The sequence below is a fragment of the Triturus cristatus genome, chromosome 9 (genome assembly GCF_964204655.1).
Source record: "Triturus cristatus chromosome 9, aTriCri1.1, whole genome shotgun sequence".
In the NCBI taxonomy this organism is placed as follows: Eukaryota; Metazoa; Chordata; class Amphibia; order Caudata; family Salamandridae; genus Triturus; species Triturus cristatus.
This window is the reverse complement of record NC_140592.1, coordinates 1,040,544,127-1,040,561,263: the sequence shown is the minus strand read 5'-3', so window position 1 is coordinate 1,040,561,263 and position 17,137 is coordinate 1,040,544,127. Positions and strand designations below refer to the sequence as shown.

Below are 17,137 nucleotides of genomic sequence, written 5' to 3'. Positions count from 1 at the left end.
CCCGTCCGTGGCCTTCCTCCTTTCGGCCACACCGGGCCCGCGTGCCCACTTCATGCACCAAGATGGCCGCCCGGCCCCAGCGCGACCCTGGCCTAGAGGCGCCACTCCGGCTGGAGGACATCACGCTCCTATTGGGATGAGAGAGGGAGGAGCAGTTTCCATCGCACCTCTGAGCTCCCCTGGGAAGGTGGGTTTCGATCGGCCCTCCGGCCTCCCCGAGGGCTGGCTCCACGCCTGCTGGGTGTCTGGGACTCCTCCCGACCTGGCCCTGAAAGGATCAAAAGACACTGGCAGGAAACCCCGACAAGCGACCCCCAGGTGACAAGACCCCTGCCTGCACAGACTCCGGACATCAAAGAGGGGTCGACCTATAGCAAGGGGTGCCCTGGGACTATCCGGCAGATTCGCCTTTGGAAACACCTGAGCCCTGCTGAGTGACTCGCGGCTCCCTGAAGATCGTAAGACCTCCGAACTAGTGCTTGAGCCCTGCTGAGTGACTCGCGGCTCCCTGAAGATCGTAAGACCTCCGAACTTGTGCTTGAGCCCTGCTGAGTGACTCGCGGCTCCCTGAAGATCGTAAGACCTCCGAACTTGTGCTTGAGCCCTGCTGAGTGACTCGCGGCTCCCACCGACTCTCCTGGTCCCGCCGGACCCCGATGACGACAAGCGTATCCCCCAGCTCGAAGATTGTGAACTGTGCGCCGGGTACGCCCCCTGCGTTTGATCCATAACCACAAGGACTGTCCCGCTACCTCCTACCCCTTCCCGAGACTCTGTGAGCCCGTGCTCTACTTGTATATACTTGCCGTGCGGATCATAAAGATACTACGAATCCGATTTGATAAAGATTTGTTCTTAAGAACCCACGGTGTGGCGTCTCTTTGTCGTGTGGTGCCGAGTGTGCGATCCTAGATACGAGACTCCTCCCTTGAGGAGTCTCCCGCCAGTTCCCGGCTACGATACCGCGAGGGTTGGTCTCAGGCTAGTCAGGGCCCCCTCCAGGCTCCTCTGAGGTCGCCTTCTAACACAAACTATACAAGTCCTGCGCGACCCTACGGAGGTTCGTGCAGACTGGGAGACTGACTTGGGACACCGTTTCACGGATGATCAGTGGGCTAAGTGTTGCGCAGTGACGCAGGACGTATCACTAAACAGCAGACATAAGCTGCTGCATTACAAGTTTCTGCATCGAATTTACCCCAGCTAAAGCACACAGACTAGACCCTGCCAGACCACACACGTGCTGCAAATGCACAGCCCTACACGCCGACTTCGCTTACCTCACATGGACTTGCCTCAAGCTCCATACATATTGGGAGGAAGTACACTGCACATTAGGTGCTATAACGAAACTGACTCTTGCCCCCATCCCGGAAGTAGCATTACTGGGTTATTCCGTGAACTTTCCCAAAAATGTCCGACGTTTCGCATCTCTCAGATTATTGCTAGCCAAACGCGAGATTGCATTATTATGGGGTCGAAGAGCCGCGCCCACCCTGGCGGCTGGCTACGAAGCCTGGCTTTTTGCAACACCAATTGTGAGGTATATGCTGGTCTCCTACCCGGGACTTCTCGGCCAAAGACATCTGGGGCCCCTACAGACTGTACATAAACAATTTGCAGCAAGATCCTAGTTCCCAGCTACACAAGGGCATAGTCCCAGAAGGCGTGGGGTGACATGCTTACCCTTACACATCACTGGTCTAGTATGTTCTAGTGGAATCCCTCATGCAGTTTGCCTGGATGCTTTTATGCCTTACGGTATTTATGGATATGTAAACGAGTGCATATCTTAATCCGTTCAATGCCACCTATTGAATCGGCTTAAATGGATTAGCTTGGAGGACTGTCATTACTTTGCAATGTTATATTGTTCACCAGGGCGTTACCTACCTACTGCACGTCGAAACTATGGTATATTGTGACAGTCAGTGTTTCGTTCTCTACATATTCACGGTTTTCATGCCAAGAACTTATCTTTGCCCATCTATGCCTGTAATAATTGATTTATTGCTAAAATGATAAAGTTAAAAAAAAAAAAAAAAAGCCCCGCCTGTGACCTGTCAATCGGTTCCTGCGGATCTGGGTTGCGGAGCCTGCATGATCACGTATTTTCGAATCTGGGTTGATGGAGAGTTCTTGTCAGGTGAATTTGACAATAGTGATGCGATTTCTCTCGCATATGCAAGTGTACCATCATAAGCATTAGCATTGTTTGTATCAAAATCAGCACTTATTATGGCGTACTAATACCTCAAAATTCAAAAGATAGTCCAGAGACAAACAAATCCCCATTCTATCTACTTTTCATTGACTAAAGTGAAAATCTGTATTGTAAAATTTATTTATTTTTTTGCTTCACACTGTGGTTAAAAGGTTCATAAAATGCAGGTTTTGGCATGATTCGGAAAGACCAGTGACGAGAATTCCTATATTTCTGTGGGTCCCAAATGCATTTTCAGCATCTGATTTGGATTGTATGTATTCATTTTTAGTTTTTACCTACCAGACCACTGTTCGCTTTCAGTAGGCTTAAGCCTCTTGTCAACCATACTAAAAATGTACAATGGGTTTATAGGCCACCAATTCCTACCATTGATTGGCTTTTTCAATAATTTGCTGGTCTTGCTCCTTAGTCAATGGCTTTCCATCCTCTTCTTGTTTGTCCCACCCCTGAATCCTAGCTGCTTTACCATCCTGGCTGCCTTGTATCTTTCCACTGTTCGCTTTCAGGTTAATGGAAATTCTCAACCAAATTTAAGCATTCACAAGGCTGCTGTGAGGCTCTGGAATGCATGGACCTGTGTTTCTGGGTCCTTGTTTAGCCTTGAATGGTAGAAATCAGGCTTTCAATGAAACGTTTACTGTTCGGAACTGTTTTGCTGGTGAATGTGTCCAAGCCTATAGATATGGCAATGGTGAAGTTACAAATAAAGTGCATTTTCGAGGTAATATTTTGCAATGTTCGTTTGGGTGACATGTTTTGAAGTACGTAAATCCAGGAGACAAAAGTAGGTTAGAAGAAACGTGGGTTTATTTCAGTACAGGTGTTTCCCAACTGCCATGTCCAACTCTCCTCAGCTCAATGCCCAACATTCTGCTGTGCACTCTCTAGAGTTCCAGAGTGGAACCAAAGTCCAAGCAACGCAGGGGTAGAACATACCATTGTGCATGACATCTACATGCATAATAACTATTTACAAGTAAGGGCATAATATATGTACAATTAAAACAAAAAGTTACAACACATCTCCCCTATCACAATATTTTGAGGAGTGAAGGATACTATGCAAACAACAGGAAGGAAGGGGGGGTGTGGAACCGAGAGAGAGGGAGAAGAGGCAGGTGACGAAATATGCTGCAGTGGCGGGGAGAATCCCAGAACAGTGAAACGGATGTACTGGGAGAGACTTATTTCATGACATAGTCCCTGTGCCACTTAGGAGAACGTACTTTCCTTCCACTTAGTTTAACATCACAGGTGGTAGGCAGATAATTAGCACTACTGACACTCTTGTTACTGTCTTGCTCTGGATGTGGAACCAATCTATCCATGCTCCACATTCGTCCATCTGCCATGATGACCACATTTTTATCTACTGCCTCTATTCTCTCTCTCTCCGGACCAGAACATTTATTATACTTGTTTTGGTTAATGTCAGGTTTCTTAATAAGGACCCATTGTCCTACTCTGTATTTCCTTTGATGCACCCGAATTTTCTCCTTGGCAGCTTGCCTATCCCGTTCAAATGAGTTTTTTTCAAACAGCCAATTGGGTGTTAATTTTTAGCCTGGCTTACAGCCTCTCAATAGACAAAAAGGGGAATAACCTATCACACTGTTGGGCGTAATATGATATGACCATATTGTGTCTTTGATGGATTGAATAATGAGCTTATGTGCAACCATGGCTAATTGCAAGGCATCTTTGATCATTCTGTTGCAACTCTCCACTAACCCATTGGCACATGGGCAATATAAGGGAGTGGAAATATGTTTGATGGCCAAAGTGACAAGAAAAACCCTTCATTTCCTCTGACACTAATTGGACACCATTGTCGGTAATAAGGGTGTGGGGAATACCTTCATTGGCAAACACTTCGAACAGAAAGCATATGATGGTTTTAGTGTCCACCTTATTGACCAACTTGAGAGTAATCCATTTGGAGAAGTAATCCCCCTGCGCAGCAGTCCTCTATCGCCGCCCAATGACGTAAGCAAATCCAGGAGACCAAAGTAGGTTTGAAAAAACGTGGTTTATTTCTGTATAGGTGTTTCCCAACTGCCATGTCCAACTCTCCTCGGCTCAATCCCCAACAGTCTACTGCGCACTCTCTAGAGTTCAAGAGTGGAGTCAAAGTCCCAGCAAAGCAGGGGTGGGACATACCATTGTGCTTGACACCTACAGACATAATAGCTATCTACAAGTAAGGGCATAATATATGTACAATTAAAACAGGTTACAACAATTTTTATTGAGTTGATCGTATTCTACTATAAAATGTATTATGACCAGGCCAGTAAGCCTGGCTTTTATAAATGCAGGTCACTTGGACTGTTTTAGGCGCATATGGAGGTATTGTCTTTTAAGGACTCCTTTCTCCATGAGATTCAGCTCTTAGATTCAGTCCAGAAACCCTTCTCCACAGCAGGCAGTACTTTCCTCTCCTATAGACAGTCATTCTGCTCTCAAGCACTGTCCTTGACCGAGACTTGGCTCTTGACTGGAAGGGGGCAGCAGTCGGCGTACTCTGAATCACCTTACCTCATTCGATGTTGCTGGTGCATACGCCCATCCTTGGTCAGTGGAGGGAATTGGAAAACATTCCTGTTGTCCGGGACCAGTACGTATAGTCCAAGTGGGCTAGTTGGCTCACAAGCAACCTTCAAACCCTCTCTTGCTCATCATTCATATCCTGCATGGGCATGGTGTGATCACTTCGTGCCCATGTCATAAACAACAAGTGCTTTTTCGGAGCAGAGTCCAATACGACAATCCTACCCTCCATGAAGTTCCAAAATGGATTTCATCCTATAGTCTTAAAAGCATTCGCTCATTCCATACACCATAAGCATGTACCTCCATGGCCGCACACAACCCATTCTTGAAAGATGGGGAGAGGAGTTGGCCTAACGGCTAGAGCGGTCGACCTCACATCTGGGGAACTGGGTTGGAGTCTCGGCAATGATGCTGAATATCCTGTGATTCTGGGCAAATCCCTTAATTTACCCGTGCCTAACAAAAACGATTTTATGTCCTCATGTAACGTAACTGGTGCTATGTAAAGCGCTCTGATATCCGATTCGGGTCAAGTTCACACTATATAAAACTCTGGCAAAAAAAGATAAAGACTGTTAAGGGAGACTTAAATACATTTAACACCGGGGAGGCAGGTTTTGATTCCCCCTGAAGGAGACTGATGAAAAGGCTGTTACATTATCTATAATCCATGCTTCTCTGACTGACAGACCTGCAAAGCTTGTACCAAGCGGACTGTACGGTCTCTTTCAGGGTGGAGTGCACTCGACCTCAGGGTCTCGCTTCATATAACAGATGAAAACAAAGCAGCTGTGCATGCTTTTGAGGGCCATACAGTTTTGTATTTTAAACCCAACATGGAGGATCTTCTTGTCCTTAGTGGTATTTGAGACCCTCTTGCTACATGATGGAGTGTGCAATGAATGGGCAGGTCTATTAAAGTTTTTTTTAATGAAAGGCTTCCCTGTATCTATAGCAGCAATGTCCATGACTGTAATCGGATGGAGAAACCACAATTCTCATTCATCAAGAAAATTCATGTGTTCATTTTTTTTCTCCCAAGGGGCAATCTTCTTTAATATATTGTTTCAATAATGGTAGAGGCAAGTATCAAAAGACAGGCATTTGGCAAATTAGCATTTATGAACTTTTGACTATAAAGAATAGATGGGGTGATCAGCTCAACTTCTTTATGCAACACTGCGTGGATTCTGCATTGTATAGATGATATACTGGATGAGTTCAGTTTTTGAAAGCTGATGTGTGATACCTTACTTGAAAAGTTCACAATGCTAGACTACTTTGATGGAGGATCTCAACCAGATAATAGCCATCTTCAAAGGTATGTTTCTTCAGTTGCTTTTATTTTCCCCCCTTTCAGTCATTTGATTGGGGATCGCTTGATTTAGCACATCTGTAACTTAATTCCAGTGCTCGTAACTAATTGAGCCATTGTTAAGGCAAACCCTATGTCAAGTACAGTAAGAAGTGGTTTTGCATAGGCCTGGGCATAATCAAAATTAGAAAGGTTGGGCTGGTGACATGGTTTACTGAGTTGACACACCAATACTTGTCCATTGACTGGATCTGCCTTGAAGATGAAACGCCACTGGTGATGTTTTTGGCAACATGAAGCTGATAAACTAACTGGTGGACATCTTGAAACATGGCAAACCCATATGTGTGTGTGGGTGCCACCTTGCCTTGGGCAGAGTAGGAGGATCTGCCTGCTGGCTGGCACCACCGGTCTGTAGGGACCGGGCCTCCCACAGGAGCTGCTCAGCCTGACGGAGCCCCAGACTCCTCACCAGTCTGACGCCACCCTGGACCTGTTTCTTGAGTTCCATTTGAGAGGCAGCCAAGGGTTTAAGCTAGCACCTTCAGTCGCTCAGGCTGCTTTGCCATTTACGATCCTTCAGCAAGTTCACCTACTGACACCTTGGTTATTACTTTTAATTCCTCTAGCTAGTCAAGTTTGATTGTCACCTAAGCACACCACCAGGGATGTTGCAGAGCTCTTCGGGGCTCATTGGAGGACCTCACTAAACCATCCATTTGGTAGTATTTACAGGGGGTGTATACAAATTGCAATCCCTATCACAAATGGGATTCAGCAGGTTGCCCACACCTGTCGGCGAAGGGTAGGCCCATACAGATCCTTTCAGTTTAGAATGTGTGCTGCACTTTCAGTTAAAAGCTAGATCCTTTAACTTTGCCAATGCATATTTTAGAACACTTGGATTAATAATGATTTTGTGACCTTATATTATATGCAATAATGTGATAACAGGCTCATGTTTTTGTCTGTATTCAGAGCTGTTATTGTTGGACTACTCGTTGGACTACATTATCTTTAATTTTTATAAACTTAACAACCTATTGATCCATGTTTTTTTGTTTTGTTTTTTCTCTCTTTCTACCGTCTTTAATTCTAGATTCTTAAAGCTCCACGAACCCCCCTTCAGGACCTTGGAAGTGGGAATGAATGTAACCAGGTAGGTTGCCATAGATTTAATTCATCTTGCAGTTGCATATTCGTTGTAAACACCCAATTTTATCAGATTGCACATTCCACCTAAACGCATACGAAAATGTATAGTCCTATTCCTGAATTTCAGAATGTGGAATGGCAACATTAAACATTCGAAATGGAAATTTCACAAGTATATTTGAATTTCTACATTCACAAATCCAAGGTTGATTGTGGGCTCGTGGTTTTTCTTGGATCGTTCGATCTGAGAGAATTGGTAAACTGCAAACTCATCATTTACTAATGATTTGTAGGGGATCTCACTGGCAAACACATGCAAGTTTATTAACGGCAAGGGCAGGACAAGGTGAGTTTTCGGGGAGGGGGTGTGGGAATGAAACATAAGCAGAGGATATCAATTGCAGTGCAGAGGACTGTAATAATGGGATACCTCTGCACTCTGTGATATTGCCCATAAACCCACTAATATTATTAAAAACAGCATTTTCTTTAGCCACTTAGTTTTCAGATACTCTAGTTGAAGAAAAGATTTGTAAAAGACTAGAATGTAACTGGAGGAAAAATTATGACCCTGAGACGAAAGCGCAGTGTCATGTGCCTAAATATAAACAATTTATCAAAGCTAATAAAGCCTTCTGGTTTTCTTTATGGATTATCACATTTAAAAATCCTACTCTGGATCCATTCTTTAATGTTACTCATCTTAGTAACATGGAGTTGTGCAGTTAGTTGGTGCCATCTTCTCGGGTTCTTTGCGTTAACCAGTCTGTTTTATTTAGAACAAAAATGAAAAGAAATTATTCAGTTTTCCGGTCTCCCTATTTGCCTCTACACAAAACCCTATCCACAGCTATATTTAGTAACAATCGAGCACTACGCCGAGTGAATTGTCCTAATTTTCTGAGTAGATAGTTTCCAATTATTTCGCACTACGCTGAGTGAATTGTCCTAATTTTCTGAGTAGATAGTTTCCAATTATTTCCACTGAGCTATGTCCAGGACACCGCTTGACCCCGCTCCTTTCCATATCTCAAGATGGGGGCAGAACTCCTGTCTCCCACTGTCGGGCACCTTTGTAATCTTTCCCTAGAAATAGCTGTGATTCCTAAGGCTTTGAAACAAACTCTTGTTACTCTATTGTTAAAAAAACCCAAGACATGCCTATCATTGTTGACTGACTACAGACCCATGTCCCATCTGCCATTTCATTCTAAAATTGTTGAAAAGGCTGTCAATGCCAAGTTATCTGAATAAATAGAAGAAAATACACTTCTGTCCCCAACTCAGCCAGGCTTTAGACCATTTCGCTGCTCTGAATCAGTACTTCCTGCAATGACTGACTTTTGACTGATCCTGGCCCAGGGTGTCGCGGCCACCCTGTTTTTATTTTGGTCCATCTCCTGCCTTTGGTACCATTTCTCACTCAGTACTGATATACAGACTGATGGAATTTGGCATATGAAAGAAGGCTGTGGGATGGCTTTGGTTGTTTCCTTTAGACCGATCTGTTTTAGTTGCACTTGATCGTTTACAGTCGGCAATTTTTTTTATAACTAAGGATCGTTCTTGAGTCCACCCTCCAGCACACTTATCTTTTGCCTGGCACCGTTGGCTTCACTGGTAAGATCCTTCTCCTTCAATTTAGACTCATAAGCGGATGACACACAAAGTATTGTATACATTTTTTAAAAGCTGTGACCGTACTAAAGCTAATTTTCAGAATTGTATGACGTCTTAGCACTCTAGACGAGTCTCAACTGTTTTGAATTGAATGGAGCGAATACAAGGAGATGATGGACGGAGCGCTGAAACGTTTCGGAAACTCTTCCCCCAGTCACAGATTTGGGTTTAATCCATCGTTCTTTAGCTCACTTCGCCACCCCAGTTCAGATCCAGCCATATGCAAGTCAGTCTTGATCCTGTGCCTCATGGGAACAGTCCAGACCGAACTGCCAAGCCAGGTCTTCCCTGAACCGGAAACAAGCATCCTGGGACTGGTTTCGGGGTAACACCCCTCATCAGCCAGGCTAGCTTGAATCCAGTGGCAAAGTGAGCAACAAATGGAATGAAGAGAGAGATTGTGATCTTTGGCAGACTGTCTTGGGTCTGGACCTATGAATGGTGGCCAGCTGAGCTTGACTCCCTTCCACCACCAAGTAAATCAGCCAAAAATTGGGAGTAATATTTGACACTTTGTGATCTTTTGGTACTCCAAGCAGTATTGTCGCTGCTTCTTTTTTCTACATCATTGAAACCCGATGCTAAATTTTACCACTGCATCTGTTAATATCACCAAAAACAGTGTTCCAAGCCCTAATTTCCTCTTGGTTTTGCTGTGGTTATACACTATAACTGGGAGCTGCATTAAACATTCCGAGCTTACTTAAGACAGTCAAAAATGCGGCAGCTAGACTTATACTTGGCATTACCACGTAGACCTATGTCATACCATTTCTTAGCTCATTGCATTTGTTTCTGGTTTGCAAATAGATCATGTTTAATGCCCCTTATTATATGGTAGCTTTACATTGAAGACCGAAATATACCTTCTATATACTTGCCCGCATTTAAGCTTTGCTTCTATGCACCAGCTTGTCACACCTAAGAAAAAACTATGTAGATTGGGAGGCTGATCTTTTTCATAACTTGCTCCCAAATTAGGAAACTCTCTTCCCCTCAAGATCCTCGCTACCCCTAATCCTAATCTGTTCTGAAGAAAAAATCAAAACGTTATTGTTCGTTAGAACTGTAAAGTTCATCTGCTTTCTGTTGTGTTGAATTTGCAGCCTTGGGATGAGGTAGCTGAGCTGTTTATAAATCTTTTTGTTCATTTATTCATTCAATATTGTTCCATCTCTATATAATGTCTATTGTAGTTGTCGTAACCAGCAAGCACATTAGTTTTCACTAATATTCAGCCTACACTTTATGCTATAGAAAAGACACAATACTGAGCGTCTGAAGGTTTGCCCTGCCACCACTCATGCATGAGTGCCGAAAGCCTCCTCAAGCTGAACTCCAACAAGACTGAATTTGTACTCCTTTGCAAATTATCGAACAACATTCAAAAATGGTTCTTCAAGATGATTCTGAATGAGGTCACGCCTTGACTCACTCACTGTGCACAATCCCTAGGGTCCCAACTTTACACAAATATCAGTTTCAAGACTTACATTGCACATAAACCAAACGTCATCTAGCACTTTTCTCTGCAAGGTGAAACCATTTTGCAGAGCGTGACTTCAGGACAGCTGTACAAACTCATATGTTCTCCCATCTTATTTAAGGTAGTTCCCCGATGGCTGGAATCCTAGGCACAAAACAATGTTATTTTATTAATATAGCCTTGCACAATATTATTCAAAGAAAATGCTGTTCATGCTGCTTGTTTTTAGAAATTCTTTCCTGCAGCATAACCTGTACACTCCATTCAAGGCTAGGAACACAGAAAAATATATCCTAGTGCTTGTGTTGCCCAATCGGAGACCACTTCAAACACGTAGACACATCATTGCATCAGAGCTATACCTCTAACACAGTGGTTTGATTCTATAAAATGTGCACTAACCCTTTATGGATCAGAGGGGGACTCAAGCCACAACTTCTGGAACGAATGCTACTTGAAGTTCAAAGGTTTCACATATAGATATAAGTGCCACTTTCTTCAGACTTAAGGCGCTTGCTCTGCTCAGTTTACCAAAAATAATCTTCACAGTTGGAATTGAAGGCCACAAATTAGCTCCTTTAACCATGTGCATTGGAGGAAACGGCACAGAATTGCAACATGCGACTGAGCGACCGAAATCTCATATGGGACACCTGCCCTCTTTCCACTCAACTTTGATAGTTTAGCATCAAATAACTTCCATTTGAAAAAAATCTAATCACTTGACGAATTGAGGAAGCTGGCATTCCCTTCAAGTAGCGTGCCAGATTGGCCATCGAAGCATTGCATGCTCCGTGCAATGTCACCTCTTTGCAAATGAGTGAGTGGCAGAGTGAATATTCATTCATTTCCACTAAGTAAACACCTCTTGTTCCCCACTAACACATTTGTAATCGAAGGGCAATGACCCACATTTGTGGATGAAACTTCCCCTACAGATTCATATCTACCTATTGGAAAATGTTTCGTACAGGATATGAAATGAAACAAAATTTGGTAATGAGATCTGTATAGTTCCTACATGGGTTATCATCTGGAATGGGGAAAATTGAGTTTTCTTTTGTAGGAGTTGCCTTGCTGCTAATGGAACGAGTTGGAGGTCATGCATCAATTTAATAGTCTGTTACTGCCTAATGTCTACATATCCTTAAGTTTCCAGGAAGCTCCACATTAAATCTGATCTAAAGAGCTCCATTTAATCTAAATATGAGTTCAGCACCAGAAAGTTGAACGGCTCCTTTTGTAGTTTCAAAAGGCACTGCTTTGGTCAGGGCGTCCTATAGAATAGCGGTTTTAATGAGCCACAGAGGTTTCTCTCTAATTGCCTCTGCATCTGCTTTCATGGGTTTTACTAGTGTCGAGGATACGTGCACTGCCTGCATCTATAGATGTGCTGTTTCTAAAGCCTCACCATCAGAAGAGTGTGTTGGGCATATCTTTGACATTTAAATTTGCTGTACACTAGAAAAGCGAGGGTCAGGAGAAAGGAGCTGCCTGCGCCAATGGCCTAAGTATTTGTGAATTAAGAATAGGTTTACGGCTATTTCATCTGTGGGGATCTCTGCCTCTCCTGAGCCTGTCTAGCCTCCTTTATACATCTCTGCCAATCAACGGGGGTTCCAGGACAGGCCCATTTGGCTTTTTTCACCTTTTCTGGCTAATCTTTATGGCAGATTATCTGGAGTGCTTTGAGTAAACCAAGAGCATGAGCATTAATGCAAACTCACATGATTCTTGTTACCCATACGCCTTCTTCAGGCATTTGTTTTTTTGTCGCCCACCGGGCAACTGCGAAGAATATCTTGGAACATTTTCTTCACTCTTTTGATCATGGAAAAATGCCTTATCTGAACTAACAATTACTACCAATCTTTCACCCCATGTCTGGCCCATGATTAAAAAAAGAAGAAACAAACTAACGTAGTGCATTATTTTGCGTTTCCTCTTTTGTCGTTCCGTTCCCGGCCTGATTTACTGGGCATACAGTTTGGCTTCAGGGAGGACAGTAGCACCCAGACTATACCCCCAGCAAGTGTTTAGTGCTGGCTTCCTTATATTGGAAGGTGATCATTCTATTTTATTGGAACTGTTAGGCTTCTCTTCTGTGTTTGATGCACTTGAGAATAGGGTCCTCTTTAACGACTTGAAGACCTTCTTTTCAGGCACTGAGTTGATTGTCCTCTGTTATTACCCAACAAAGACTATATGCCCCATCTGTCTATCCATGTTCCAGAGGAACATATAATTCCTCAAGCCAAGGGGAGTCTGTGGCCATACACATCATTCAAAGCTAGTCATTTTTGCAACCTTTAAATACCTATAGGAACTAGTGACATGTTTGTGTGACAGATTGGAACCCATTTGTTTCAAAGCGAATGATTGTGTTAGTCATTAGCAAAAATGTTAAGGGGTATTCGGAATGCATGTCCTTTCCCTGTGATTTGCTCCTAGAACTCCTGATTATCAATATTTGGTCCTTAGACATAAGACTGGACCAATTTATTATCCTCTACACTACCAAGAACTGTTATTTAAACATACATGCTTCACAAGCTGTTGACCCTGAAACCCGGGTCAACATAATCGCTGCTGTGGTATGTGCACAGAAGGTGACAAAATGTCTGTGGCACCCACATTTTCGAGGCAAAAAGGCACTAGCCAGAATGTGATGGTTGACTCTCCTGAAACATGGATACATTCATCTGATAATATGCAACTACCTATCTAGCCTTTGGGTCATTGTTCAGACTTTTCACCTAATAAAGAATAATATTAAGGCAAAACAAAGTTCCAGAGCCAGTAATGGCACTGCCATCAACATGATGCAGTTAATTCTGCTGTTTTGGAATTAGCAGTAACATTTGCTCTATAGACCCCTTCATTTTCATAGAGCAATATGGTGTTTTCCCTCAACAGTAAATCCCTGATATGAGCGATCACCCCCATTGAATTCCAGAAACAATTGCCATATTGTTATGCACCCCCACCTTTTCCCTCAACCTCCATTGTTGGCCAGAACCCTGGAATGTAAACGATCAAATGGTTCATGCAAACTTCTGAGTGAATACAAGCCTTACAAGTTGGGTTTCACTCCAGCCTAATAGATTTGTAGAATGGGTATATCTTACATCATCCTTTCCCCCTGATATCCTACAAATGTCTTTCTAGCCCTCAGCCACTGACCTCCCAGTCACAGCGATAGCGTTACTCTTTTGATGACACAATTATTGGGATTCCCCCATCAGTCCTCTGAAAGGGCTGAAACATGTTGGTGTTTTAGGGTCATAGGACCATTACATCCTTTAGCCCTATATACAATTTTTTAATCTTCCCTCCCACCCCACTAATAAATGATACCTTTGGAATGGGTGAGGAATTTTATCTTTAAAGTTACGCCCCATACACCCATTCTTCATAAGTGCTCACTGGAATATGGTCGGACCCACCCCGACCTTTAGGAGTTGGTGTGAACCCGATAATGAAGCTTGTCACTACTAAAGTGAGCGAGGGTTGTATGAAGAAAAGGGTGCCTTTCCCTTCCCACCCACAATAGTGGTAGTGTTGCCACTCGAAGTACTGACCACCCCCCTTTTCACTGTTTACAAAAGAGCCATCCAGGTTCCAGAGGGGAATACTTTTGTGTTATTGACTATACTTCCCTGAATGCCCAACTTTACTGTAAAGGCTTATCCTGGGAGTGTAAGCAAACCACCTGGAGCCGTCATAACAGAGTGGACACCAGCTGAGTTGCAAAAGCCATACTCCGTTGTGCGCTATCATTCATCACAATCTGAGCTCATGCTGCCCACCTTTGTGCGGTTTCCTCTTCTCTAAAAATACACTCTGCTTGAGGACCTGCAGGATATTTCCTGGTGTTCTGAAGATGCGGTTAATAGCCACCAAGGGAATGATCTGTTGCAGCTTGGCATATTTAATTTTGTGGGCCTACACTTTTTCTTAATCTCCTGTTATATGGTTGTTCGGGTCATTGTCGACATTGCTAAGTTAACATGAGCTCTGCTGCCATGATGCTGCTTTTGCGTGCTTACTACTTGACTTTATTTTGCGAGACTCTGTTTGTGCCTTTCACATGGGAACTGTCTGCTTTCTGCGTTCTGTCTGTTCCTGGAGTTTAGAACATGATGTGCAAGGTCGATAAACAGTGCCTCTAGTTGTTCTGTTCTGGTCAGTCCCTAGCACCTAGACAAAACATGCTAACACAGCTGCGCTGCTGGAAACTCGTGCTTTGATATTATAGGGATGCATGTTGAAAAGCACACTTGGAGAGGGTCCTTTCCAGGGAGAAGAGTATGCTGTTCCTATGATGTAAAACTACCGTCTAGGCACTAATGTATGGGGTCCGCTGACAAAGCGCAAAGATCTTCCTTTATATAATAAAACTTCACCTTACAAATGGTAGGGTGGTTAAGCCTTATAGTCCTTTATCCACTGTCTGTATACGATGACATCCCCCTTCATAATCTATGAATTGTAACAATGGTAACTGTTTTAGGTTTATGCATTTTGCTGCTGGTAGTGGCTCATACTGCATTATAGAGCACGGTAGTTAAAATAAACATTTTGAACTATAACAGTGACTCTGTTAATTCTTAGTGTGGACAAGTACGAGTGAGTGCGCGAAAGGGTGTGTCTTGCTACCGCGATTCCTTAGTCAGGAGTGTTGTGTTCTGGGTTGTCTAATCATTTGTAGCTTCATAATTCTGTAGGAGAGCGAATGAGACACTATTTCTAGTCAGCCTTGGGATTTTGGATACTAAGGTGGTTGGAAGGTTCAGCCCCTATACACTGACTTCCTGTTTTCCTGCGCTTAGTTCTGTGTATGTGCAGAATCCCTACAACACTCAGGGTGCAGAATCCCTACAACACTCCGGGAACAATTTACATATATTTTACTGTGCTGTGATAAAGTTTGGAAAACTAACCACTTTGGCTCCTTCATACTTACAGTTGCATTTCTCTCTGGCCATTCACAGCACAGCGTCCCCATCTTAAAAGAGAGTAGCCATGCAATTAACAGTCTTGGTAGTGCACCCAGGAATTCTGTACCGTAGGTGATCTATGTGGCTGTTCCACTACAAATCCCCAAAATAAGGCTGTTTCATATAACTGGTTTTACAGCAAATGTTCAGCAGTATATTCTCCTTGTATTTGTGCATGTATACTTTGTTTCTTCTGAAACAACTTTCCAAGTCCTCAAATGTAACCTGCATACATTTTTGGCATTTAAGTTTGTACATGATTGTGACAGACCAGCCTTCCTTCTTCTTCAGTGGCTTTTTCCTCTGCTTTGCTTGGTTGATGCTGCTGTCATGTTTGTCCAGTTCAGGTTGTATTTATCCTCTTTGCTCTGTAGGACATTTAACTTCAGCTGACGCCATCAATGCCAGGTTTCGATTCAGTGAACATAGCTTGCACATCAGAATTTACATACATAGCTTACTGTCTCCTCATTCCTGTCACCTTTGCTAGAAGCCTTTCCCGACAACCTCATACAGCAGCAATGACTTCTTCTGTTTCTTGAAAGACCATTTTGCTTGCTAGTTATCTTATTTCCCTATGTCCTTGTCAAGTAGATGTTGCTGCAGTCAATCTGCAAGAAGTTCAAACGGTACCATCTTCCATATATTGAATGAATAGAAGAGCCTATTAATCCAGCTGCTACTAGTCACTCATTAGGTTGTCTGCTGCAAGCTTTGCAGCTGCTGACAGCTTAACAAGAGTTGGAAGGATGACCTTTGTATGTCCCATCTACTGAGCTGAGCCCAACTGAACCTTTAAGGGATTGATGAATCTGGCCCTGTCCCAGACTTAAACTGATCAGACCCAGACAGCATGGTTGTCATATAGCCATAGTGTCTTATCACTGGCGCATCTCCTAAAACTCCTAATCTCGCTGCCAAAACCTTGTCTGTAGTCACTCGATCACACAATTGTTAGTGAGTCTCTACATTGTGTATATGCTCAATGAGGTACTACGGCTGCTTCTGCAGTCTCTATTGCACCCGATTGTGTTATCCTGTTCCTCTGGTTAAGGACTGTTGAGCCCAAACTGTAGTCATCCATTGCTTTGTTGGACATGAACTTGTCATGAGGGGTACCACCGGACACTTCACTAGCTCCCCTCTTGCTTCCCTCTTCCAAGCAAGGTGATCACTCCTGCCTGTAGTTTTTGAGCCACTTTAACCTCCACACAAAGCTTATGCCCCAGCTCTTTATTCCCTGCTGAATGGCTAGACACTGGCCATTGGACTGTCTTCTTACCCGGACTATGCAGGTAGCCTTAGAAATCAGACCAGTGACACTTAGTTACTTTTACATTTGGATTGTCATTTTTTTCCTGTCTGGGCTAGAGCTTCTGAATAAGCAACCACTTTGGCTTGTGGTCAATTGATGGCCCTCTGCAAATAATATTAATTCTCAAGACTCATCACGTACAACAAACCACTCCCACTCTGATAACGGAGGCGGTGTTCCTCGTTTATCGACACAATGTCACTTTATGTATTTGTTTGACAACACAACTAATTGACGCTGTAGAACTCGCAGGGAGCACACTGTGCCCCTCCCTTTCACATTTTTCTTAAAGAAGACCAGTCAAGCGAGGCTGCTCAGCTTGAGGAACACGGCATGACACAATTTGGTTCTTAGTCCTGATGAAGACCCCGTAGCGATCGTTACCAATCTTACACTTCTTTAAGGG

At 43.5% G+C, this 17,137-nt stretch overlaps 1 protein-coding gene across 1 annotated transcript in view; it reads left to right on the top strand.

The window, feature by feature from the left end:
• KNL1 (kinetochore scaffold 1) overlaps window positions 1-17,137 on the top strand; it is a 598,022-nt gene that overhangs the window by 62,235 nt on the left and 518,650 nt on the right. Inside the window, exon 4 of the mRNA XM_085626857.1 lies at window positions 7,195-7,254. Within this exon, the coding sequence (XP_085482983.1) occupies window positions 7,195-7,254 (60 nt within the window). The remainder of the gene's footprint in view (window positions 1-7,194; window positions 7,255-17,137) is intronic.